We start from the raw sequence: 27,768 nt of genomic DNA, 5'->3' as shown, positions 1-27,768 counted from the left end.
GAGTTGCAGGGACTGTCATTTTTAAACAGGATTGTTTTCAAAAACCACTGGAGATTTAAAATGGAACTTTTTTTTTTTTTTTTTTAATGCTGGATGATTGCAATAGAAATATAATATTCCTACACACGCTCAAATAAAATGATCTGCCTTATACCTCTTTCTAAGCCTTCATGAAATGACACATTTTATGGGAAGCACATGAAAGAATATTTTGGCATTTATTCTTGGCATGAATTCAGTTGTTGTTTGAAGAGAGCTGAGAGTTAACACCTTTTCTGAGCTGTCAAAAAAATCCCCTACAACCCCCAGTGCAAAAACTCAACCAAGAAACCATTGTCTATTGTCCAAAACACAGTGCTGGCAGCCATGTGCCCATGCCACTCACTGTTAGTGGGCTGCATTTTTTCCCAAAGATATGTACAGTGCCTCTTTTCTTTAGCATTTGTCACAAAAGTTTAATGTGGTTACAAGGATGTTAAAAATTCCTATCCGCTTTTTGGTATCTGTCTCCATAGGAACCCCAACCTTTTTGACTGAAGAACAAGATAAATAATAATGATAAATCTAAGCCAACCCCAACACACCAAAAATGAACAAATAAAAATCCGCAAAACACCACCACATCCATAGTTCTTACCCCAAAAGAGAAAAGTAGCAAAAGGGATTTAATTACCTCCATTGATATGAGAGGCAACCTGCTCAAACACTATTTCATATTTCAGCTGTATACAGCCATGAAAGAGAAAATAAGAGGGAGTGACATACTAAATTAGATGTTAAATAATACACATTAAGCAAACACTTTAACCAGCTCCACACAGACACATGCAGTCTGACAAGAGAACCCATTTAAGCAAGCCAAAACAGGGAAGGCATCAAAAGATCTGCTGCATATTTTTTCCAGTTTATTTTTCCCTTTTTTCCTCTCTGCACTAACAATTTTTAAGAGGCCAAAGCTATTCGAAGTGAAATGTCACCATTCGTACAAGCTTAAATAAACTATTTATTAGTGGTAGACTAAGTACTCTGGAGAAATTTATTTGCCCTGGCAATAATATTTATAAATGACCTATGAAATATTATGACATTGTACCAGTAGCATTGAAGTTTGCCTGTGAGGATTTAGCTCCAATCAGCAAGTGCACTTAGAATGGGGAAATATTTCTGTGCAGGGCCAGCAAAGTGTGCAGGCAACACTTGGGAGAAGATGAAAAGGCTGTAAGTACAGTGTTTTCTTTGACACTGGCAATAAGTAAATTTAGAAGCAATAAATAAATCATGCAGCTCAAAAAGAAATGCAGCCATTTCACAGTCCACATCAGTTGAGTCTGCTGCTTGTGACAGAGAGGTCTAAATACAGTGTGGCAAAAAGAGGGAGCTGAGTTGCTCAGCCACAGGACGGTGAAGGCTGTGAGACTACCAGAGAGGGAACACAGGTACCTATTGAACATAGGGACACATGGGCTGCTCTTTACATTTCTTTTTTTGACCAGTGTACCAAGGCAGGAATGACAACGGAAACCCAGCAATTAGGTATTCCAAACAGAACTGCTATTTTAAGAACAACAAACTTCATTAATGGTTTGGGGGGGGAGGATGGGGAAGGTTTAGAAATAAAATGTGTTGTGCAGACAAAGGTGTAAAATTCAGATTATTTAAATGCTAATAAATATTACCTTGAACACTTCTCCCAAATGACATAGAAGCCAGAATCTATTTTGCTGTAAACTATATAAAGCTCTTTTAAAAAATAGCTCATGTTGGTGATACTTGTCCTACACCACAGGTCAGATAAAACTCAGCAAAAAAAAAAAAAAAGAGAAACAAAAGATCTGATTAATTCTAAAACTGGACATCACTTCCTCAGGTCCTGCTGACAGCTTTGAGCATGGAAGGAAATAAGAATAAAAGACTAGAATTAGGTTCTTTGAGCATCTTGCATTGAAGTCTAACTTAATTTTATTTTTTTAATAAATGAGTCAACATACACACAAAAAAAGATCATTCCCCCCCCCCCCCCCCCAGTATCAGGTGCATCACAGGGACAAATCAAAAGAATATGCAGATATCAGAAAACAGCTTGTATCTTAATCTTTATTCCCATTGAAAAAAAAGTTAAAAGAACTAACCGTGGCACAAAACCAAATCTCTCCTTGGGATTCAAACACAGAAACTATCATTTGTAAAATCAACACGTCATGTATAAAACGTAATTCCAAACATCAACTCACTGAAACTACACATATACTCTTGATCTGATTTAGTTTGTAAGTTCTCTTCCTGTACTGCACTATTCTGCATTACAGTATCTCCCCATAAAATCTGCATTATTTTGTATAAATGTGTGCTATTGCACAGTTCTAGCCTAGCAATTATGGTGAATGCTTATGTGTTCTTTCCAAGCTGCCAGTGTAGGTATCTCACGCATGTAAGCCACACAGGCTGAGATTCTTAGTTTTCAGATGAATAGTAACTTTCAAAGACATATTCAGTAAAATTCTACTTAGCATTCTTTATGTGAGCAAATGACTGAATAAGGAGAAAAGAAACAAAAGGAAATAATTTGAATGGCACTTGCATGAAGTGTAAAAACTTTATTTTTAAAATACAACATTTGGTATGTGTGCAGTCCTTAATCATAGCTACCTAAAAGATTATATCTAAAGAAAGTTGGATCAGAAGCTACCTATAGAGTGGATGATGAATTCTATTCATTCCCTCTCATACCATATCTGCTTTACTCCAACCCCATTGTGATAATACTGCAGAGGTGTACGACTGAACAATGATACAAAAAGCCCACAAAACTCGGCCCCTTCATTATTCCGAAGAGGCTGTTAGACTGATGCAGTACACTTCATTGCTGTAGGCTTTAAACAATATGTTTTGAAGTCTTCTTTACGTTTAATTTTTGACCTTTTTTTTTTTTTAAACTGACCCCTAGTTCTTTGTGCACAAAATTTGAACATACAGAAACTAGAAAGCCCATGCTGAGATGTGATTAGGAGCAGGTCCCAACAATGTGCAAATCATGGGGTGTGTCATGACTTTCATCTTGACAAGTACATTGAACCTTAGCTCCTCTAGGGAGTGGCCCTGGGCATGAACCTCTACAAACTTGGCCCAAACTTTCCTGTTTATAACCGAATAAGGCGTCTTTTGCCTAGTTTGCAAAACAAGCACGGAACTACTCACTGCTGATCTTTAACGTGTGCTTCTCAGACACATTTCTCGCACTGCACATCTGTCTGCTCTTCTGCAGTTATTTGTCAGTCCCATGTGGGTGTGAGGAGGTGGGTACAGAAGAATTTTTTTTCTCTGCAGAAGTAATGACCAGTGAAAATGCAGAAAGCAAAGCAAGGTACGACATCACAGACGTTCCGAATCATGGGAGTGCCCACAAAATTTCATTGGGAGTCTTCCTATTTGTCTCCTTGCCGTTAAGCACTTGCGCTAAGCTCCTGCGAAGCATTCAGGATTTTCTCTGTGTAAGGTCTAGATGCAGTCACATAACCACAAATCAGACTATGAGATAAACCTCTGAGCTGGTCTTGGAGGAAAGCCTCAGCTGTGGAGGACATGTGCCATGAACCAGTAAACTGTGCCATGTACCTGCAGCCCCAGAGTGGAAGGCTTTGCAGCACAGCCATCATCTGCCCACACCCAGCACTCATGGACACTGGCTATGGGAAGACACTGGCCGTGTGTTTGTGAACATCAGCATCATCCATATTTCAGAGCTGCCACTGGTGAGTTCTGGCTACCTGAAGGTGCCTGCTGGCAGGTGAGACCTGCGTGCCAAGCTATGCGCTGGGGACAAAATGGGGAGCAGATATAACATGGGGGGAAAGTGCTGCCCAGTATGACCCCATGCAGAAGTGTACCTGCATCTGCAGTGCAGGACTATGGCCCTTCTCCTGCTGCTTGATGTCAAATGCAGAAGTCAGTGGTCAGTGATCTAGAGATCATACTGGCAGTTCTAATCTGGTACCTGCAGCTCAGTGGAAGCCTCAGCACAGTCACAGAAACAAGCAACACTCAGGCCAGGCTAGGAAGGAACACGAGGTGAGTTTCAACAGTTCAGCTCAACATATGTGAGACTTGAGAGGTCCCTCCTTAGGCCAGACCAAGGGTCAGTCAACAAAGGAGCAAAGATCTATTTGCTCTGGAATACAACAGGCTTTTTTTGGCTAAATAAATTCCAACAGATCAATAGTAATCCCCTCTGAACTTTGTCTTCAAGAGATTGTCCCCCTCAGTTTCCTTCCTTTCTTCTTACTCTCTCCTCCTCCCCCCACTAATCTTAACTTGCTCCCTAGCATCCATCGCACCTTTGTGCTGGGGCTGCGGGCAGTTAGGAGGAGCATGAAGGTTACAATGAAGAAATGAAAAAGAGTCATAAATGTAGGCTGATATATTAAAAGGTGCAATACAAGATATATTTTGTTCCTTGCTGAATCCAACTTGGTCCACGCTGCCTGCTTATTCTAGTTAAATGCACATGTCAACATATAAAAAGTTATTTCAGACTGCAGCATTTCATTACCCAAGCCAAGCCAAATGAACACAGGAATAGCAACAGTGCACACGCCAAGGAAAATGAACTTTTTTTTCCTCCTACTGTGACATTTTTGGAGGCAGCCAATTATACATTAAAAAAATCATGAATGAGCAGTGTAATTTTGGAGCCATAACTTAAAGTGAAGTATTCCTTTAAATATGAAATTAATATAATCATGACATTTTAACAGTTTTTCATGTTTCTGCATTCTTCTACAAGGACTCATTCTAAGTAAACCTATATGCTATATAAAAAGACCACAATAATCTTTTCCCACTAGTAAAATTGCTACTCTTATGAGTGTTACTTATATAGGAGTTTTTACATACATAAACAGAATGTGGTCACTTGTGGGATCTATAGATTACATTGGGGGCATATTAAGGGAGTAATGCGTGTGCCAAATTTGTTGGCGTGGTTTACAGTGTCTAGATTTTTCTATCCTGTGCTATTTTGTACATTTCCTGCCCTGACATAAATGACCTCATTAACAAGAAATTCTAATAAGTATACATTGGGGTTTTTCATTTCAAAATCTGAACTTTGCTGGCTAAAGCTTATTTCTAATTTGTGACCTCCCTCTGTATGTATAGCCTTGGAGACAGAGAGAGGAGAAAAATGAAACAAAATTCTGCTCACACAAGGGAGTTTTCTGCTGAATGACATAACTGGTACTCCCGTCAGTCCCAGCTACGGTAAGCATGCCCGGCCATCTAGCAAAACTAAGTAAATGCAGAAAAGATATTTTGGGGATTGAAAATAACCTTCCAAATACAAGCAGTTCATTTTTGCCTTCCGAGCCAAAGAAGGAAATTACACAGCCACATATGGAGTACTCTATTCCCTACGTATTAAAGTTGCATTAGCGTTATAGAAGTTCCTCTCACCATCTTACCCCCCAAGAAGATATGTTTTACCACAGGATCAGAAGTCTATTTTTGCATTCCCAACTCAGGCTAAAACTTCATTGGGACTCTAGGATCTGACCCACTTGTGGTGATCTCTACAGTAGTAGTTGCCCTGTAGCTGGGGCTGAAAATAAATGTTGCTCTCTGCATCAGAAACACTGTTTTGTTTTGTTTTTTAACTCTGGATAGCAAGTTCAGAATGTGTTACAGAAGGAAAGCTGAGAGTACCTATCAAAAACTCCAGTCAGAAATAATAACAATATTCAGTATTCATAGAGTTCTGAAAGTGCATTTTAGACTTTAAAAAATAGAGGGTGAAATACATAAAATGTAAAAGATAGCCAGAAAACAAACAAAAAAAAAGATGTAGATGCAAAACCACAAAATATAAATCAGACTCATATATGTATACACATCCAGACAACTGCACACCCAGTTAACATATACAATACACCCAAAAAACACTGACTAAGGCAGAGTCATGCAAAGCTGTAGGACTAAACTTAAATGGCAGTCTTAAACTAAATCTGGCCTGGAGCATGATTTGGAGGTCAGGCTCCAAAATTCTCTAAGAAAATCTAATTTGTTTGCAGTTTCTACATCCAGCAAGAGTGGCTCTGTGTTTCACCTGCATCATTCTCTGTCAAGCTACCACTTCCCCAGTCTCACGTTTCTGCCTGGACCTCATTTTCCAGCCATCTCCCCCACCTCACCATTGCCTTCCCCCCACACTGCACACACACTGTTACCCTGGGGCAGTTGGCCACTGATTTAATGATAAGGGTGAATGGACAGGTCAGAGTTAAGGGGAGACAGAAATGCAAATCCTCAGGGCATTACTGTGGTCTTGCCTGCTTAGCCATTCATTCCTGAAGATGGAAATCCTATTTATACACTAATCATAAATTTGGCTTTATGGTAAGCATACTCTTTGGATATAGTCCTTCTGACTTTCAAAAAATGGTGCTTAACTGGCTTGCCCAGACTAATTTCAGGTATGTGAGGCAGTGGTGGGAACAGACTGCTGTGCTTGAGTTTCTGGGTACTCATCAAGAACCATCCTCCTTCCACGTGCTACAGATTTTTGAGATAAGAGCAGAGAAAACAGCTATTTCTTCTGTATGATTGCAAATACCGATGCTGACTGAACACTGCACAAAGATGTTAATGCTTTTTGCATGGCACCCACTCAATCTTGTTATAGGTTACAGGTTTAGCCTTTCACAGTCAAGACAACTTGCAGCCTGTGGCTTTAGAAACTCTCCAGATACATACCACGACAAGTTGTGCAAAGCATGGAAAGGCTGCAGCCGCTAAGCACCTTGAAAGTCAGCAACAAAACTAACATTAACAGGCAGCTCATGGCAAGGCAGAGCAGGAAATTTAAAGACGGTTGATGTGTTTTGAATTGCTGTGAAAGAATGTGGGCTTCTGCTGCCTCCTAGGGTATGTCCTCATGGCAGTGCCTACTGCTTGGGAGATCCTGAACTCATGTTAAACTTCCTAACTGCAGTGCAGCTGGCAACGTACTTATGGTAGCAGAGAGGCCAGGGTGCTCTAGTTTTGAGCATTTCTTGGCTTTTCTGCGTTCCCTGGAGAGTGTGTAGCAATATAAATCACTATCTCCTACCGCTATTTATCAGTACAACTAGACTGTCTTAAAAAGCCTAACATTTTAAATATACGCTATACATTTTATGTTCATTCTAATGCTTTTTTGAGTTCTGAGGCTTCAGGGTTCCTGATTTTCATGTGCGTCTCCCAGTGAGGGCTACAAACAAGCAATTTTAAGAATTCTCACATAATTGCATGTCTCCAGATACCAAAGCCTTAAGAAACATGCAGAGTAGTAGAAGACTTGTGATATTATTGCAGAGCTGATAGCCTGCAATCTCTACTCCTGAAGAAGCAGGAAAGCTATGTGAACCAGATCCCGAATCCAGATGGAGATCTGATCAGACATTTAACCTGACCTGGCAGCTATAGCATGGCCCTATACTAAGCCCACATTTTAAATGACACTGTTTTGGATGCCTTCTGTAACTGTTGAATCTGCTTTACATGCCTTTGCTGTATGCTTCACCTCTTGAAAAAGAAACGGTCCTTTTTATGTCAGTTCCAGTCTCCTATTTTTGTTAGCATTTTTCAGAAGAGAAAATAAAACACAATTTTCCATACTTCTAGTTGTCAGATTTTGAAAACACTGAGGCCCAAGACACTGCCATATCACATATGTGCACTTCAGTGGCAGTGCAGGTTGCAGAAACAAACACAGATCTGCCAATTTGGTACTTACTGAAGCCCCTCAACAGGAGCAAAGCCTACCAGTGCATTTTTAGTTATTATTTCTTCATCTACATCCTACACGATGTTACTAGCGAAGTGTGCTAGACCCACAGTAGAGACAGTGGGGTGCTGCAACTTCCTGAGGTCCCTCAAAGTTGAATTACTTTGTGACCCTAGGACATTTTTATGGCACAACCACCTTAGAATGAAAAATGCTGGCTATGCCCTGATGTGACTGCAGATAGTTTGTTTCACGGGCAGAGATAGGCATTTTAAGTTCAAAGAAAGATTAAAGAGGAGATGTTTAGGATTGCTCAGTCCACAGAAGGGCATTGGACTCTTGAGAAAGCAGCATTTGAGGTTTTGATGAATACCTCTAGATACTTTGTGACATACATCTAGATAAGGTATTTATATGCCTCCCTGTATGATAACATCTCAGTACCTTGTAGTAACTGAAGTAGCAAAGTATTGTTTTATAGAGGGAGAGACTATGTTTTGTTTGCATTTGAGCTGAGGTTCTCTGGCAGAGCACTCTGGGTTTCTGAAGCCAGAGCTCAGTGCACGAGCCAACACTTCCATGTGCTTCCTTTCTTTCAGTCTATTCACAGTCATAACCATTCCACACAAAGCCATTTTAACCTGCAGAAAAACACTTGCTGATAATGGAAAAAACCCCACTTCTTTGATTACAAGACCATTAATAATTCCCTATATAAACTCTTAGTGCTTTAGTATTATTTAATTGCATTCTGACATTGTATAAAAATGCATTTGAGGATCAAGCTTGTAATAAACTAAGCACTGTACCTACATGACCAGAAAAGATCTGAGGTACTCCACACCTGGTCCTGAAGGACTGCAGAGTGTAACAGACACATTGACTAACATGTTTTACTAAAACACCCCAGAACAAAGCACTGAAATCAAACCTAAACTTCTAAAGAAGAAAAATATGAATAGGATTTATCAACTTTAGCAGAAAAAGTAATTACTTTGTAAAAGTAAGTATGTATTACTGATCTGCTCACTATTTTTGTGCTGCATAAAATTTAAAGTTATGTGTTGCAAAGAACATCCTGGTGATAAATACAGGGAGGAAAGAATTTCTCTGTTTCTTTACATTTCATCTCTCTTTCCCTTACCTCATAAGGCTTTATATGAAGCCCTCTATATGAATTTACTATTGACTGAAAATTTTCTTCCCTGTATACAGCCAACATTTCAGGGCAGGTCACCAGTGTACTCCAGTGTATCTTGGTAGTTTTTTGGGGGTTTTTGCTTTTTCTTTTACAGAGCTGTGTCATCCTGTAACTTGCCTTGTACAGCAGTATACGTCATACTGCTTATTATACATAATCCACTGCAAACACCCAGAGACTAGTTATAGCAATTTAGACTCAATCTATTATTCTAGTTCACTTCTTAGCATCTGATACTGGCCATCAGCAGCAAAAGAATAGCTCCAGGACTAAACAGGTGTTTGCACTGACTCAGTTCTTGCATGAAACATAAATCCAACCGCTGGCCCAGTAACTATTTGAATCATATGAAACTGTTTTTTTTCAGTGTACTTCCCCTGATAAAGAGGAATTACAGGTCAATATTACACAGCATTCAAATAAAAATATTAAAACCGCCTTTTAAATTACTGATCTGAAAAATATGGTAGGTGAAATAACCATGGTAATTCTGAAGTAAGGACTACTAGAGGAAATTACTCTTTTTCCTATTGGAGAATTTCTCTGTGTTCTCTGTAAATTCTTCAAGATGCTGGAATGTCTTTCAGTCAGAACCAAAATGAAAGTAACAATTTTAAATAAATTAGAAATAAATTGGTTCAACTGGAATGCTGGGAAAAACTAGAGTATTTCACCCCAATTCTGATTTTCAGAAAGTCACTCTGAAGTGGAAAACTGGAAACACTTTCTTTCAGTATATGATTTAAAATACAGTTCCATAGAATGTGACACCTTTTCAAAAAATGTTCCATTGGAAACAAATTGTCATTTTCAGATGGAGAAACATTCCAAAGGAAAATTCTTAATTTGTTTGTAGGGAGGGTAGCACTTGCAGCATTCAGCTATAACTAACTAAGAACAGCTACAAAATCTATTTCTGAAAATAGCTTTCTAAATTAAATTGATTAACATTGGCGACAATTGGAGGTCATAAAAACTCTTCAAATAAAAATTATTTGCAATAGAAAATATATTTTTAAAAAAAGCTGTTCATAAGAAAATACACGTTTAATGAATTTGTAATTTCATTTTTATTTGAACAAGATAGAAGAATTGTCAAAATACTCCATTTTCACCCTTCTAAATAAAGGCATTCTGGTTTGGGGACCAGGATAACCAATCATTCAGAACTGTATGTTAATTTAGAATAATCTACTAAAAATCATAAAAGGTAGAATCAAAATATAGCTGATCTGATTTCTGTTATTCTTTGGAAGTTCAGGTCAAAGCTCTTTTGGGAAGATTTGAATTTTTATAAAAAAATAATTTTACAAGATCGCCAAAATACTTTTATATTTAAAAAAAAATATTTTTTTCCTTTTTTCACCCAGCAATAGTAAATAAATTGCCTCCTTGCTTCATAGGCAACAGAACTAACAGAGCTTTGTTCCCTATACATTTGTGGCTGGACTCTCTGGCACCTGAGAAGAGCCAAACTCCACACTCACACTGCAGTCTTTTCTTCTGGGAAGAGGGTGATTAGCAGAGCGTCCATCCTCTACCCAGGCACTTATTTGCTCTAAAATTTACAGGAAATTAACATGTCTAAGCTCATGATGCTTTTCTCAATTTCAGTTAAAACCAGTTGTGATGCTGGGAAGGTTTAGGTGGAGAACAGGAAGAGACAGACAGACTCAAGGCTCCCCCAACCACAGCCTTTGTGGTCAATGCTGCTATTTCCAGGACCTTTTCCCTGCATGATAAACAGTCCAGATGCACAAATATGTTCTAAATATCCAATGTCATAACAGCATGTGAAAGATTCCCTTCCCCAAAGGCTCTGTTATTTACCAGCAGCCCTAAATCACCTCTCTTTTTCTATCTTCCTTGGTGTTCACAGTTCATCTATGTGCTCTCCTCAGGAACCATTAGAGAAGTACGTCTTCTGCAAGCATCTCTCCTTGTTTCTTATTAAACGTAAGGTAGATGTAAACTGATTTCAGGCTGCTGTGCAGCATATGGCTGTGAGCCCCTGCCTCCCACTGCTCCACCATGCTCCAAGGTGCCATGGGCAGCATTTACTGGGTGGGTTTGGTTCCACCACAAGAGTTTCAGCCAAGAGAGCAGAAAAGCAACTAGGCTGCACCAATTGCCTAATCAGAGTAATCCTTAAGACTGCTATAAATGAGATCAAACTATTCAAGCTGGATCCTAATCAACAGTCAGTGCATCACTGGGGAGCAGACACTGCCATCTGCACACTCATTTATTGGGCTTTGGAATTATTTAACTTTTGATTTATGGTGGTGAATTGCACCCTGGCAAACGTTCACTATGCAAAACTCTTTGCTCCCTCACCCATTAAAAATCAGGGCCTGATCCATGTTAAAGCCTCCTGCTGAGTTCACTATGTTTTGCATCAGGCCTCTGGGTCTCAAGACTGGCAGATAATATTCCATTTCTGTCCAACTTTCTTGCTCTAATTTAGAAGAAGCTCAAGTGTTTTCCATCAACATTTTTATGTTTACTTTTGGGAGAAACTTCACAGTGGGTCAGGTTACTGTGATATAGAAAGGATGACCCACACTGACATATAAATTTTCCAAAAAATCTCAGCCTGAGGCATACATCTGCCTTGTAAAATTTCAGCCTAGATGGCTAAAGCTTGACAAAGATGTAAGCAACTAAAAATAGACCTCCACAATGGAAGATGATGTACAACCTTACTAATAGGAGGGTGCTACAAAGTACCACATATGATAAAGCTCCATGACAAGAACCATAATGGCTGAATTCAGGCAGGATTCTTTCAGATATGCTTTAGAATATATGATTTACCTCTTCTTTCTGTTTGCTTGAAAGGCATCAGAGTTAGCTCTTATTTTTGCAGATATTACCATCACAACCAGGCAGCTCAAAACCAGCCTTTCCCTCTCAACCGCATTAAACAAGTTTTATCTGAGAAGCATAAAACCATCCCAGGCGGTCAAAAGAAGTCCAGGCTATGACAGTTCCTCTCTGCATTGAGAGGTCAGCTAGCAATGTAGAAAAGCTGTGTAGCTGAGATCCAAACTGTTAAACCAGCATTACTTGGTTTTCAGGTAAAAAAAAAAAGTCTTACTGTTTCAGTACAAGAATGCATGCACAACTTCAGTTCTATGGTACCTTAAATCCCCAGCATACCACAGAGATTCACTTAGGCATAATAGATTAAAACTATGATTTCACTCAGACTAGTTCTGAACTTTCTGAGTTCCCATTTCTGCTTTCACCTCATCTCTGACCAGGATGTGAAAACATGAGCTGGAATCTTGTTTAAAGCCATGTAAGAAATTTGCTGTAATTTAGACCTGGGTGAATCCTGAGTAACTCCACTGGCATAAACGGAAACACAATTTGGCTTGAAGCATCAGGTATTTTACTTTATTTATTTATTTATTTATTTTAATTAGGCAAGAGCTTAAAAATAAAAATCTAATGACTTCATGGTATGGTGCAGAATCAATGGGTTTGTGCTGGGCTGCTCTGGAGTAAGTGAAATCAGGCTTTGACTGTGCTCAATGGCACCCATTCCAAATACACATTCACAGAATCTCTCCCTGTGAACTTCCTGTCCATCTCCTTGAACTGAACATGGCATGCTCCAAGAACACATACAACAAGTGATACGCCTTATTCATAAGAGATAACTGCAAGTCATATTAGTTATGTTAATTAACTCACACACATTTGTGTTGAGAAGAGATAATCCAAAAATCACCAGTATTCATGCATGTTTGCAAAACATAGAGGGCCAGGATGAAATGTATGTTCTATTTACAAGAAGGAATGGCAATGCAACTCGGATAGCTACTTTTAAGAACTATCAGCCTGTATTAACAGCTAAGAAAATCCATATAACGCCAATTTTCAAAAAGCCTTCTGAAAAGCTTTATATTATGGAATGACTCAATCTTTAAGGAACTGGGGGCAAACAACCCACAAACACCTTAGTGCCAAAATACATTTTGTTAACAAACGCATTTATTGGGTTTCTTTTAGACATATTCTTGAAACCCCAAAAATGTAGCACACTCATCTTGAAACTGACTCATTTTGCACCAATTTTCAGCTTTTCCCTTTTTTTTTTTAATGCAGTTCAGTTATGCCCATCACCCCACCCACAAATTAGGGGTTTATAATGGAAATTCTGACAGGGCCTTCACTATGGTGCTGCTTGCAGGCAGTGTCATGATAAATAGTTTACTATTTAATGCCGTCTGATATAAACACTGCACAAGTCAGATTCACTAACATCCATCTCTCCATTGTTTCTCAGGAGTAAGATGGTAGAGCACCACCACTCCTCTTTGAGCCCATCTTTTTAGCTCCCAACTTTAAAATGAGTGTTTAAATTGGTAAAAAGAGAGTTTACCACCACAATCCAACTTCTACATTTGTTTATGTTGGACAACACTTTTGTTCTGGTTCGCATTACTCAGAGGGATAAAGCTCAGAAGGGTTCTGCTTTACTGCCCTGTTTTCTCTTAGTGTTTCTGCATTTTTTAAATGCTACCAAATGGCTGCTTTTGGCTCCCAGCGTTATCACATGTTGTCTATAAGTATGGAAATAGTTATGGTAATATGGACGTAAATCATAACTGTAAATACCACATAAAGAAGACTGCCATATAATTACAAAAATACCTAATAGATTTCTTTTTCAAAGACAACACAGCTGTCCCTTCTAACCTTTCATTCGTAGATTCTTTTCTCTCCTGTTTTTATTTATAGGTTGCCGTGCAGTTTGACACAGCACACCATGATTTTTGTTTCTAATTTTGAAAAGAAAAGAAAAAGAAAGAATACTCATTTCATCATAAAGAAGCATTAGTTTACAATTTTGACAAGAAACTAACGCCAGCTCTAGAACATCGTCTTGGAACCAATCTGCCTCTTAATACATTTCAAAAGAATCTGTCAATGGCTACATACCGCAATTTAAAATTAAACCCTGCCATCAAACTACAGGAAAGGTCGGCCAAATGGCACACATCATGTGTTGGGAAAGAAGCGCCATTCTTCCTCTACACATCTCAGTGTTTTTATGAAAAGAACCACACTAGGTTATTACACTGACCACAACAAAACAAGATTTTTATACTCTACTCAGGGAAAAACAGGTTGAAAAGCGTTATGGGTAAACTTACACTATGCGGCGTGCCATTTTAATGAAAGAAATAAAGCTTTACACAGCACTGATGTTGCCAAAAAGGGTTTTACATATTGTCTGGAAACTGCCATCATGTATTTTATCCCTTTTAATTCAGCTTCGCAATGCTTAAAAACAAAGAGATACAAGTATATTTCAACTCTGCTTTATGCTGGACTCGCATGATGCTTCATCCTACACAAACTTGTTCTTACCTCTTCCCATTACCTTAAACTTACATATGGAGCCTGGATGGTCACAAAAGAGAAGCTGCAAGCAAAGCTGGTCATGCCACATGAATGGAAGGCTGTTATCTTTGAATATTTGAAACATTTTTGCCCCAAAGCTTTTATCTATCACTAAGCAACCACTCAGAGATCTGCATCTATGCCCTTCTACACAGCAAACGCCACATTTTAATTCAAATAGTAACAAACCTCTCAAGGGAATTAAGTTCATCTTAACCATCAGAAATGTATGCTTCTCTCTCTCAATTTATAAAAAGAGTAATTATGGCTTTATGCAGAGCAATGCACAGCTCTGAATGGCTAAATTATATTCCGATTCCCTTTTGGAGAAACAACTAAAACAAATGAACTGGAAAATGCTGGTGGGAAAGATAAGTCTGGGCTAGAGGTGTACTAATAGCTTATTGATACAGATTTTTTAAGCAGATGAAACGGTCAGATCTGCACTGTATTTCCATCAGTCTACAGCAACTGGCTTTTGTCCAAAAATGTGTCATTTTATCAGATGTGTCACTTGGTTGGGAGGCTGCCATGAATATACTGGGTGACTAAATGTTAAAATAATTTCTCCAGGGAGAAGAAGCTAATCCCAAAGGTTTTCTAGTTCCAAGGGGGAGATCATTTTTCACCACCAGCTGGAGCCTTGATGTCAGACATGCCCTTGCTTCGTTTAGTCTTCTCAGAGGTTGAAACCCAGCTTGTCCTTCCTGACTCCAATATTGTTTCACATTTGGGCACACAGCAGCTCCTACACAGTGAACTATTAAAGCAGGAGAGCCCATGAGACATGGGAAAATAGTTTAGGGGAAGCTGTTTGACAGCAGGATGCAGTCGTTTCTATTGTCCTATTAAAACAGAGATATCTGGGAAGCTTAACTTTGTTTTCACCATGTAAACATATGTGTTTTAGCCTAACGTGCCAAAAAGATGCAAATACAAAAAAAACCCCAAAACAAACCAAAACAAACCCACACCACCAAAACCCCCAAAAAACCAACAACAAATGTTTCCCCTTTTTGTGCACTGTGTCTTCTTTCTTAGCAGAAATATAAGAAAGAAGCTCTGTACACAAAAAAAGAAGGTTGGTTTGTGCTGAAAGAACAAATGCCCTGGGATTCATCAGACTCCAGCATTTTGTGTTACATTTGTAGCTTGGTATGAGAACAAAAAGGAAGCTGCAATGACTGAATGTCTTGTATAAAGTCATCTTATGAAAATATCTTGACATTTTATTCCCTTCTATTTGTTTTCTCCAGAACAGTAAGTAGAGAGATAGAAATCACCAGTTCCCATACAATATGTGGTCAGTTAAAGCACAGCAGTTTAATTCTTCAAACAAAATAGCAGCTAGGTCTTGAAACACTAACAGTTCAAGCTTGCACCAACTATATTTAGATCCCATTCAAATGAAGTTAAGATGGCTGTACCATTGGGGACTTGTATGACTCTTGTTCCAAGAACATTGCTGTGAATCCCTGGTACAGACTGGTTACCATATGCTTAGAACAGACATTTAACATGAGAAGGTGAAACCATGATGTGGCTTCATTATCTCTAAGCATCTACAATGAAGCCGTATTGATGAAAATGATGACCTTTTTGAATCAGCTAGAGTTCAGTTTCCTTGCAGGTGTAAGCTGTAAAGGCAGAGCCTAAGCATATATCTTCAACAGAAATCATTCACTGCAGCATTTAGTGCATACATTGGCATCTCCTATAATGTCCCTTTTACACCAAGGTATGTCTGCAGTACTGTAATTAAGGCTTTGAAATAAAGTTATCAAATTCACAGCACATTGTGCTGAAGCTGGACCAATGCCAGACACATTAATAACTTTCTGATCTCTCTTCTTCGTAAATATGGAGCACTCAGGAGACCATGAATTGCTTTCAGAAGTATTTACAATATAGCAGTATTTCTCACACAAAGTAGTCTAACTGTTATCACAGGTACTTTCATTGCTAAATTTTCCAATCTGTATTGTGAGTTTCTCTATATATGCATATTCAAGAAATCAGAATGAACTAGTGGTGTGAATTTATAGAACATACCAAGGCCAGAGAGCAATATATCTCTTTTGAAGTGAATTAAGGTAATCTGGATGAAAGCCATTTTCACTTTGAATGAGGGTGTCAGCACAAGGGACCAACGCACTTAAAAGTTAACTTGGGTAATTTGTCTTTATCTGTGAAGCTGATTCTCTGACCCTGTCCAAGAAAGCTAAAAGTCAAAGAAAATCTGTCCTTTGACGCTACAGCGTCACGTATTTCCAATGTTGTCCTAGCAATGATCATTAGATATTAGGCAAGAGAGAGAGGAATTGTATTTGTTTAATTTCAATTTCTGCTTTTTGCCGAGATTCACAGTTCTTCTGAAGAATAATGAAAAGTTTCCTTCCTCTTTCCTTCTCGCCTTACTTCCCCAGAAAAAGGTGAAAAGAATATTTGCATGACAAATTTGTGTAAGACAAAGACACAAATAGGCAATGAATATGCTAAATTCAAATTAACTTTTGTCCCAGCTGTTACCTCATACATACTACATATCAAAGCTACTGCACTTCTACTGTCCACAGAAAGCACACTGTTCTAGGAACACCAGTTTTTTGGGGTAGGTAAGAGAGCTGACTAAAAAACTATTAGAGAAATAGATTCCTAGTTTTAAGCAAACTTGTATTTTTATTGTTGCTTAAGTGGGAAAAGCTCTTGAGGATGTTTGGAATAGGTCTAAACCAAGAGAGTCTCACTGAGCTTTGGCCTTTAGGAATACTTCTAAGTAACTCTTTAACAACAAAGATGAACATATTCTTAGAGAGAAGACAGTGGGTGAAGGGGCAGAACTGATGCAAAGATAACTGTACAGGGGAAAAAAAGCAGTATGTTAATGTTAAATGTTAAAGAACCTCAAGATTATTAACTGAGATATCAACTGTTGGTATTTACAAAGACTCCTGATATGTCTTTCTGTTTAACTCGCTAATTCTTGTGTGACAAACACCTTGGCAGTTCAAAGTACTTATGTACAAGATGTGTGACTGGCTTCAACATGAAAGCAGTCCCTTTTAAAATCAAGAATGAAATCTGTATGGCAGGTAAATGGTTAATGCTGAACAACATGCACATGATAATCCATCAAATGCCTTACAAAAATTAGGATATTATTCTTTATTATGGTGCCCTGTAATTCTAAAGTAAATCATGCCAAGATACTATCTTGCATGTCTGTAGATCAGATATCATTACTCAGAAGAAAAAAAAAGCTTTCATGTACTTACCTTATCCTCTAGCCGGATCAGTCTGGCTCCTACGGTATAGTATCCTTTGTCTAGCCCTTTTTCTAAATAAAGAAGAATAAAACCAGGACATTCATTAGGTGGAGAATAAACTCAAACTAAGAATTATATCTGTGGTATTTAAAGCAAAAAAGAAGCTGGTGAGAGCAGAGTAGTATGAATAACATGAGTATAACAAGAAAGAATTTCTTCATATTGTATGGAAGTGAAAGAGGGTAGTTGGAGAGAAGGGAATTAGTTTGTCTAACGGACAAGATGAAGTTAGTCTAAAGGGCAACCTGGACCTTGGTAGAGGTAGTCTGTGGACATGAAGGACTATAGATAGTGTCTGGAGTAACTTGATTTCTTGTTTAACGATCTCAATTAACTGCATGTAGGTAGGTGAAATAGGCATGCTCCCTAGGCATACTCCCCATTTAGAGTATCATTGACATGAGCAACATCCACTTTCTATACAGAAAGAAATAACAACAGTTTTCAGCTGGGGCTGTAGGTGTAGGAGGCAGCACTATCCAGGGGCTCAAGGGCTAGAGTAGAAAAGATCTATCTCCTCGCTGAAAATGAGTGACACTGGGAAAAGCCCTCACATCTCCATCTCCGTTTTCCCTCTTAGTTTTCATGAGACTTGGTTATTAAAGTCCAGTTATACAATTTGTTTCATTCACACACTGCAAATGGTGAGACTGAAAAAAAGCCCCTGTCCAAAGTGGAGTTTATTCTTTACGTTTATGTGCCCCATCACAAAGGAATGCCATAGTTTGGGGGAGTTACTTCACAGAGAATGAAGCACAAAACCACATATATTCTGAGCAGGGAGAAAATATTCACAAGGAAAAGTCACCGCCCCAGCACTGAAGTAACTTAGAAGCCTATGCCAATGGAAGTTGGACACATTCTTCTGTACTAAACTGCATTTCCAGTAGAGGACTGGAGCCATTACTCCTTAAATGTTCCATAAATTATTTCACTCTTATGAGTGGTTCAGCTTTGGTTATTAAAACTATTTATGTCCATTTTGCTTAGGACATGAGCACAATGTGAAGGACTTACTGGAAGGCAGACTGAGATGTGAATCTGTAGTGCATCAGGGTCCATCATAACTGCCTGCATGTGTGCTCATTCTGCAGCGAACTCATGTTCTTGCATTTCTCAGTGAATTACCATTCACTTGCTTTACCATTACCATTAGCAGTGTATATGTTTGCTAATGGGACATATTGAGTGATATATTTGCACCAAAGTTCATCTTAAGGTAACTTGCACTGTGTGCACCACAACCTTAGAGGAAGACTTCAGCGAAAGATAATACTGGCAAGAGTACTCTTCTTGCTTTCCTTCTCCTCTGCAAACCACCTAGAACATTAAACAGGTCAGGGAACCTTGGCACCTCTGCACAGGCATTAGAAAGAAGTGTTTCATCAGAGAATCTGCAGGAGTAAACACTCTAAGGAGAGAAAATTCAAAGATTGTTCAAGGACACTATGTGGGGACAAAAGAAAAAAAAGACACCATTTGGCTCATACACGTGTGCTGTTCATCATTCAGTAGTTCATAACCACAGAAACCTCTTAAAGTATAAGCGGCTGAGGCACAAGTTTATCTATGTATTTATCTCTGCCTAAAATGAAATAATTGACTTTAGAGTCTACTTTCTAGTTAGTAAATCTGTAGACACTTACCATCTTCAAAGTATACACCAGAAGAAACATGCCTTTAAGGATTTCTAAATTGGGATGTGATTTGAACAGCAGTGGGTAGGTAATGGTTTTGTTTAGGTCTAAAATCAAAAAGCCCCTAAACCTGAAGAAATATTCCAATAACTTTTTTTTTTTTTTTTTACTTATAAAAAAAAAAAGAATAATTTCCTCAACAGCTCTAATTACATCCTTCATATAATCACCAAGACAACCCAAAACAACGAAACCAAGTTAATAATGTTTCCTATTTTAGTTATTCTTGAATGTGGTGTGGAACAGAAAACAAGAAAACAGGAAGCAGATAAACAGTAAGAAGCTATTTTGTGGCATGTGGCACTCCTGTCAGATGAAGTGAAAAGAATGATATACACGCATGTAGCTGTGTCATGTCCACTCCTTTACTGGCATGCAGGCTGTATAAGTCACAAAAGGCTGTGGTCTTTCCCATTTCTTATTAGCCTTCATTTAAATCGGCATTCAGCTCTAATTTACAAGCATTTTTCCTCTAATAAAGACCATCTTTAAAAGTAAATGAGGTGTGTATACAATGTGCAGAGCATTGTGGTGAGAAGGGTGGGCAGAAGTTCAAATAACATTGCTCTAGTACACTTGATTTCTATCTCATGTTTATGCTTTCTCTCTCGAGTCTTTTCAAGATATATGATTGTAGACTTCCTACACTAGATTATTTGCTTTTACATACTTGAAAAGATTACATGGTTAACTATAAATCTGAAATGTCTGACATTTTTGGCTTTGTAATCCAAAATAATTTTCTTTTAGTATTGAGTTTTGTCTGTTGTTTGTGTTGGTCTGCAAGAAAAGAGATAGACCAGCTAAGCAACCCAGTAACTATGTACATCTATCTGAAAGACATGGATACAAAGAAAATATGCATGATCATCATGAAAGGAGGCACAATTATTTATAACTGGATGAAAATACATAAAGACAAATTTTAGCTCAGAAGAAAAAAAATCCTGAAGCAAGCTTGTATCAAATTGTTGGTATAATACAAAACTATCATTTTATATACTTAGACTTGAATCAGATAAAACACTGTATATAAGCAATAGGCATTACACTTCAGGAGATTGAATAGTTCTTGGGTCATCTAGTTCATTTCTCATCCTTAATGCACAAATATCTCCACTGAAAGTCTTTGCCTTCCTGAGTATACATACGATCACTACTTTCAAAACAACATAACGCTGTATTTATTTCCTAATATTTTCACAAAGATGGACAATCTCTTTTTCTAGTGAACAAGAGACACCTCTTGAAAAAAATATTAAAATTTCTAAGTATTCCCCAGTATTCTCCCCAGTCGAGAAAACAAGAAAGGCCATCTCCAACTTTTTCCCAACATGGAAGGTCATGATATAAATGACACATTACTCGTTATTCAGGTTTGTTTTCTTTTACAAAAAACAGCCATTGCCATATGAAATGAGTAAGAGAGCAAATCAAATGAGGGACAGCACCATAATCTTAATTTTTTTACTCAATTAGTGTGCTCCATCTCATCGGAATATACCAAACTTTTCAGAAAATAGATTTATTTATTTAATTAGAAAACAGACTTATGTGGAGCATTAGGACAGTGAATTACAGACAGATGGCCTGAAAATGATAAAAGCTGGGAATGATCTATTCTTCTTTTACAGAGTAAGAGTCCTTCCTTGATTTTTACTTTTGTGGTGTATACAGCTAGAGGTGAGCTAACTCAAAAAAATTAAAATTTATTGAAAGCCATTCAGGATTTTTAAGAAGAAAATGAAGAATTTGAGAATTGTGATACCTAGGATATTCCAGATTGCTAAAGACATCTTTAAATCTCAGCAAATAACAGCAAGTTCAGTACTGGGACTACAGAAAGCAGGACAGTCCAAGAGATACCACTACTTTCTTTTGTCTAACTCAATGCAACTACAACCTTCTAGATTTGTATTTGTTCCAGTTCTCTGAATGCTCTATGTAGGGAAAACTGTGACGAGCTAATGGCAAGATCTACATTTGTAGGTTTATAAACCAGGTGTGGTTTTGAAAACACAAGTCAGGATTGCCCTTTTAAACCCTGGATCCATAAACCAGCAAACAACAAAATTGCTGTAGGCATCATGACTTTTGACTTGAGTCTTTTATCAGCCAGAGCCTTTTACAGCTGATAGGTAGAAGAAATGAAAAAGAGGTAAAGCATAGTCCTAGACCAGACACTTGTGACTTCCCTTGGACAGCCTAAAGAAAATTAAAAAAGTAAACTGTCAAAATATTTTAATTTAGAAGGCTGTACTGCAGTGCAGAAAACTCTGTGATAAAGCCAACTGTTCCATGATGAAGGTTAAAGAGTATACACTGAAAGTAGAAATTTCTAGCTTTTTCAAGTTGCAAAAATCTAGCTGCAGTGACTAACTTGTCAGGTTAAAGACATGCAACAAATAAACCAGCCCTAAATAAAAGTTCCATATGCCTACCTGCTTCACTTATCTAGCCTCTGAGGCGACATGATTTGCTCATGTGGCTCATAAGGAACAATATTTATATATTGAATATATATATTCAGTGTATATCCATATACACTGAATCTGGTATGAACTACATCTCACTTCTGCCTTTCCTCCAGAAGGTGCTGATGGCAGCATTTAGATACGCTATCTTTATGCTATGTATAAAACAATTAATATACCAAATTCAAAATGAAATGCAAGCTTCTTTATTAGCTTTTTATCAAGAACATAATTAGAATCATAGAATCATAGAATCATAGAATCGTAAGGGTTGGAAAGGACCTTAAGATCATCTAGTTCCAACCCCCCTGCCATGGGCAGGGACACCTTGCCCTAAACCATGTGGTCCAAGGCTCTGTCCAACCTGGCCTTGAACACTGCCAGGGATGGAGCATCCACAACTTCCCTGGGCAACCCATTCCAGTGCCTCACCACCCTCACTGTAAAGAACTTCTTCCTTATATCTAATCTAAACTTCCTCTGTTTAAGTTTGAACCCATTACCCCTTGTCCTACCACTACAGTCCCTAAGGAAGAGTCCCTCCCCAGCATCCTTGTAGACCCCCTTCAGATACTGGAAGGCTGCTATGAGGTCATCACGCAGCCTTCTCTTCTCCAGGCTGAACAGCCCCAACTTTCTCAGCCTGTCTTCATATGGGAGGTGCTCCAGCCCTCTTATCATCCTCGTGGCCCTCCTCTGGACTCGCTCCAACAGCTCCATGTCCTTTTTATGTTGAGGACACCAGAACTGTACGCAGTACTCCAAGTGGGGTCTCACAAGAGCAGAGTAGAGGGGCAGGATCACCTCCTTCGACCTGCTGGTCACGCTTCTTTTGATGCAGCCCAGGATACGGTTGGCTTTCTGGGCTGCAAGCGCACACTGCCGGCTCATGTTAAGCTTCTTGTCAACCAACACCCCCAAGTCCTTTTCTGCAGGGCTGCTCTGAATCTCTTCTCTGCCCAACCTGTAGCAGTGCCTGGGGTTGCCCCGACCCAGGTGCAATTCAAACTGTTCAGAGGACCTGGATGAACAGTAAATTAGCTGCAGTTTCCAAGCCCTTGAAGTAGGATATATGTGGTATTCCTGCTCTCTCTTTGCGCTCAGGTAGATCAACCCCAGCAACGCAATGAACTTTCAGAGAGAAGATTGTGAACACCTGGCAGCTACAAAACGTATCCTAAGTGGGTTTATTTTTTACCAAGTTCCCATGGATTTTGTCTCCAGGAGGGGTGGAATATATCCATTCCTGCAGAAATATGGTTATCTCTCATTTCAAATATTAACTTTAAAATATTAGAAATTAAACTAAGGATATTTATTGTGTTTTAAAAGATATAGTGACCCAATTTCTTCTTGACAGCTGGGAAGGAAATAGCATCAGAAAGCTTAGGTGGCATTTAATGAAAAAAAAAAGCAAACAATGGAACTGTCAAAATTTTACAAGAAAGCCTTTTTCTCCAGGGATTCCCACCAGTGTTATGCAGACCCAAGAGGTTCAGATGAACTGCAGATAAACATCAGCCTTTTGCATACTTTTCTGAACCCAGACACTGGATCTTTTGTTTTACCTTGGCATTATTCTTCACCTTTGCCCCTGAAAAGCTATAGTAAGTCTCAAAAATTGCATTCAAAAGCAATTAACTCTATCATGTGTAGTGAAAGTCAAGTATTACACTCTTCTTATTTGTGCCATTACCTAAGTGTCTGCTTTGTTAATTCAATAAATTTTATTAACATGTGCTTTGCCTCTATATAAACACTTCCAATTAGTAACGGGTTTGTTTACTATTACAGGAATCTTTGTTTCATCTTACAGAACTGTGATACCTGGAACACGGAGATGGGCTTTTCCTGAAACTAAGACATAGTCTTCTGGGTATACTCATAAAAATAGGATTTAAATATGTGGAAAATTTATTCATTATCTTAATGTTTTTGCACATCCCTGATAGTATGAGTTTCAAAGAAAGCTAGTAGATGCCAAGACTAAAACAAGCAGAAAGGGAGGAATCCTCACAACATGTGTACGTGGAACTTAAATCATGCAAATGCTTGTCACAAAATACCGCAGATGTGAAAAGTTTACAGGGGAAAGTAGGCGAGTTTGTTGAGGACAAACTATTAGGACTACTAAACGCACAGCAACCATGTCAGGAAGTCTCTGATCTGCAAATGGCTGAAAGCTTACAGGAAGGTTAGAGGCTTATGCATGCCCTTTTTTTATACATTTCCCAAAGCACCTTGCTTTTGGCTCCGTCGGAGTCAGGACTGGTCTGACCCAGCACGGCTTTTATTCTGTTCTTGTATCCTTATCTTGTTTTAACACAGCTTTTAGTGCTTTTTATCTTTGAGAAACTAACTTGAAAAATAACAGTAATTGCTTCCAGTGAGTTCAGATTCTGGATCTTTTATGACATCATTCACTTTTGAAAGGTAATAATACTATAGACACACTGCAATTACTTCATATAAAATTATCAAAGTTGACAACAGGGTTTCAGTAACAGCCTGATCCAAAACCCACTGAGGTCACTGGAAAGACTCCCATTCATTTCAACGGGCTTGGAATCAGACCTTAAGGTTCTTTGAATGGGAGTATAATAAAACAGGAAAAAGAAGGAGCTGGAAAGGAAAATTCTTTTCATGTTTTTCTCTTTGGCAATTTTCATTGCATTGTCATTTCTCTTTTGCTTGCCATCAACAGAAAAATAACACAGTCTGGAGGAAACACCCATGTGGTTTACAAATGAGGTTTTTAGCAGTGCCTTTGAACTGGAAAAATATTATATTGAAGATACATTTTCAATGTAGAATAAGCCATCCATTCTGAGGAAAACTCAGGAAGAACTCTTTTTCCAGTGGAGGACAGTGCAAGAGTCTGTTTCCACCCAAAATAGACCAATACTATAACCACTCATCGCTGTTCATCACTCGATTATTGGTGGGTTGGGTAATATTGGAACTAACCATAAACTAACCCTTGCTTTAGTTCTGCAGACCACTTATCTGGAACCACTTATCTTATTTTTGGATTTGTGCAGGGTTTAGATAAAATAACTACTAGATCAAATAACTTTTGGTTTTGGTCTTGCAAACCCATAATTGAGCTTACCAGGTTTTGCATCCCTAAAACCATTTTACCTTTCCCAGTCAGTATTTATTCAGTCCATTTGAGGGCAGAGCCATATGCCTTTGCAAGAGGTATGACTTTATAAAGTTGGCATGCTCTGGAGGCAGACATCATTCTTAGTGGGGCCACCATGCTTTTGCATCTAAGGCTGCTGTCTCAAAGCCACTATTCAGCAGTAATTTTGCAAGAAAAGACTAACAAGGGAAGCTAGTTGCATGGACATGAATGCCAGAATGTTCTCCAGAGCATTGGCTTTCTCAAATATCTCTGAAGTCCTGTGATGCTTTCCACAGTAAGACTATCCATCATGAATTACGAAGATGAGCCAACTTATCTCTGGGAGCCAGTGGCAATCAAATCAAAGCAAGATTTTTTGATAATAAAATGATAGTGAATGATAAAACTCGTGGCAGATTTTGACTTGGAACTTTTTTTTTTTCACTTAACCATTTGAGGCTGTATTTGTGTTTCTCACTAATAGAATAGATTCTCCTTTTCCCTAGCTATCCTAATATTTCTTCCCTATTTTTGTTGTAGCTAGTCTTTCCTAAAGATGCGGAATCAAATTTTTGCACAACATGCCACATAGGCTTTACCTGAGTCATGTAAAGACATGTACACTTCATTGTATGTCTTGAAAATCTCTCTCCTGATTCTTGCATCAGAGTGATTTTTTCATGAATATATCACAGCATTTTCTTACATACAGATGGCATTTTCTCACAATTAATTAGCAAATCACGCCTGTTCACCACAGTCCACCAGACATGACAGACTGTTCACCACTATTAGCATGTAGGGGATTTTTGTTACTAGTTTACCTGTGCCTGATCTTGCATTTTTTACGATTTAATTTCATACCATTTCTATCAATCTAGCTTTCAAAGCTACCCCAGCTCTTCCTGAATGATAACCTTGATCTTCCTTTAAGCTTTCCAAAGCTGAAATCCATAGGTTGCTCACAAGGGAAAATGTAACCCCAGCACAAAAAATTTAGAAAGAATATTTTTGTGGAAAAATTTCCAGCTATATGTTTCCAGCTCATCATGCACTGATACACATTTTTAACATTTATTTTTAATTTCCATTTACTCCACTACCACCACCTGAATGCAAAGTATTTATCTTTTCACAGTTGTCCCAGGGCTTATTAACAGAATTATGTATTCACGTATTGGCTAGATTATAAATCCATATTACTGCAGCCATGGGTATTTTCACAAAGTTATGAAGCTAGCAATTATTTGTAAGATGCAGTAACTATACCTGAGAGGAAAAGACCTGGCTTTCCCAAGGAATGGTCCAATCTGAAAAGCAAACAGAACTTTACCAGCAGTGCAATTACCAAGCAACTCAAACTTTGTTGCTAGTGAAAGCATAGGAGCACAATTTACATGAGAATTTACAGTAGCTTTAAACCTAAAATAAAAACATGAGACTACCATCATTTTCTGGACATACAGTCAGCAGTTTAATTCTTCAGAGTTTTTTCCCAAAATCAAACCATATTATTATTGTTATTTTCAAGAGTACTAATATTCCTTAGACTTTCATGTTGTAACTAAAACATAGTTCTGTGTCACATGTAATCTAATAACAAAGACTATACAAACAGTATGGCTTCTTAACATTTTCAACTACTCCTTGAATCTCATGCAGGCAGATTTAATATCTATATATGTTGACACAGTAGATTCCATTCAATAGGATTTTTTTTTCTTTTTTCATTTCATTTAAGGGCCAGAGGAGTTCAGCCTGGTGTCCGAGTCCTCAGTGTTAATTTGTCAAGAGAAAAGCACTTTGTGCTGAAACAGAAGAGAATAGTTTTGTGGCAAAATATTTCAGCTGTGACCCCCAAACTCAGTGAAAGCATGTGTGTGGAGGGACATGGGAGGGAAATATTCCAGATAGACAGGGGAGCAGAAGCAAACCAGGTTTCTCTCAATTGTGGAGAACTACAGGCAGGGGACAGAAAGGTAAATCCTATTTGAAAAGTTGTCCCATTCTAAGAAGAGGGCAGAAAAGCTCACTTCATACTAAAAACTTCACAGCATGCACCTTAACTTTTTTATATTTCACTTGAAGAAAGAGAGGGAGATAAAGGAGAATTCTAAATGTGGTTATAAAAAGGGTTAAAAATGACTCCAAGTTAAATCCTCTAGATATTGTGTTCCCTGTTGTGCTTGCAATTTTGGACAATTACTGTTCATTAAGTACACATCTCTCCTAAAGCCAGCTGGCACTAGAGAAATCAATATTTCATGAAGCAGACAGGACCTACCTTCTTTGAAGTTCTTTTATCCGAACCATCATATTGAGGTGTCCTTGTGAGTACTGTTCAATCACATCGCGTACATCATATGGTTTCCGAGCTTGCTGTGAAAGGAGTCATACATGAGACTGAAAGGTAAGTATAGTTTAAACTTTATTTTTATTTCAGGTAGGCTTTCATTCTATTTTTTATCTTCCAGAGGTTATGTGCTTGCCATTTTGCAATGGCTGTTGCAATGAATAAAAAATATGTAGGCATTGTAGGATTGCATATTTATTGCGGAGATGGAGCCAAATGATTCCCATTACTGTCAGTTAGAGTCATGTCTTCATGTTACTTCATACTGAGCAAAATATTAGACCTTCACAGTGTATTTAAAAAACACAAACCCAAGATATATAATGGATCTAAAACTATCATGTGTGATATCTCTTGGCTCATTCCAAACCCATATGTTAATCATAATGTCAGAGGACTGAACCACGGAGATAGGC

The 27,768-nt window shown here is 38.2% G+C and overlaps 1 protein-coding gene across 1 annotated transcript in view; it reads right to left on the bottom strand.

Moving 5' to 3' along the window:
• The window catches only part of LOC115605583 (potassium voltage-gated channel subfamily KQT member 1-like), a 482,515-nt gene that overhangs the window by 188,764 nt on the left and 265,983 nt on the right, over nucleotides 1-27,768 (bottom strand). The window contains exons 14-16 of the mRNA XM_030480260.1: nucleotides 27,284-27,378; nucleotides 26,269-26,309; nucleotides 17,651-17,712 (exon numbers count right to left, since the gene is read on the bottom strand). Of these exons, the coding sequence (XP_030336120.1) occupies nucleotides 17,651-17,712; nucleotides 26,269-26,309; nucleotides 27,284-27,378 (198 nt within the window). The remainder of the gene's footprint in view (nucleotides 1-17,650; nucleotides 17,713-26,268; nucleotides 26,310-27,283; nucleotides 27,379-27,768) is intronic.

The sequence above is a fragment of the Strigops habroptila genome, chromosome 3 (genome assembly GCF_004027225.2).
Source record: "Strigops habroptila isolate Jane chromosome 3, bStrHab1.2.pri, whole genome shotgun sequence".
NCBI classification, from domain to species: domain Eukaryota; kingdom Metazoa; phylum Chordata; class Aves; order Psittaciformes; family Psittacidae; genus Strigops; species Strigops habroptila.
Note: the sequence above shows the minus strand (reverse complement) of the source record. Positions and strands in the feature narration are given on the sequence as shown.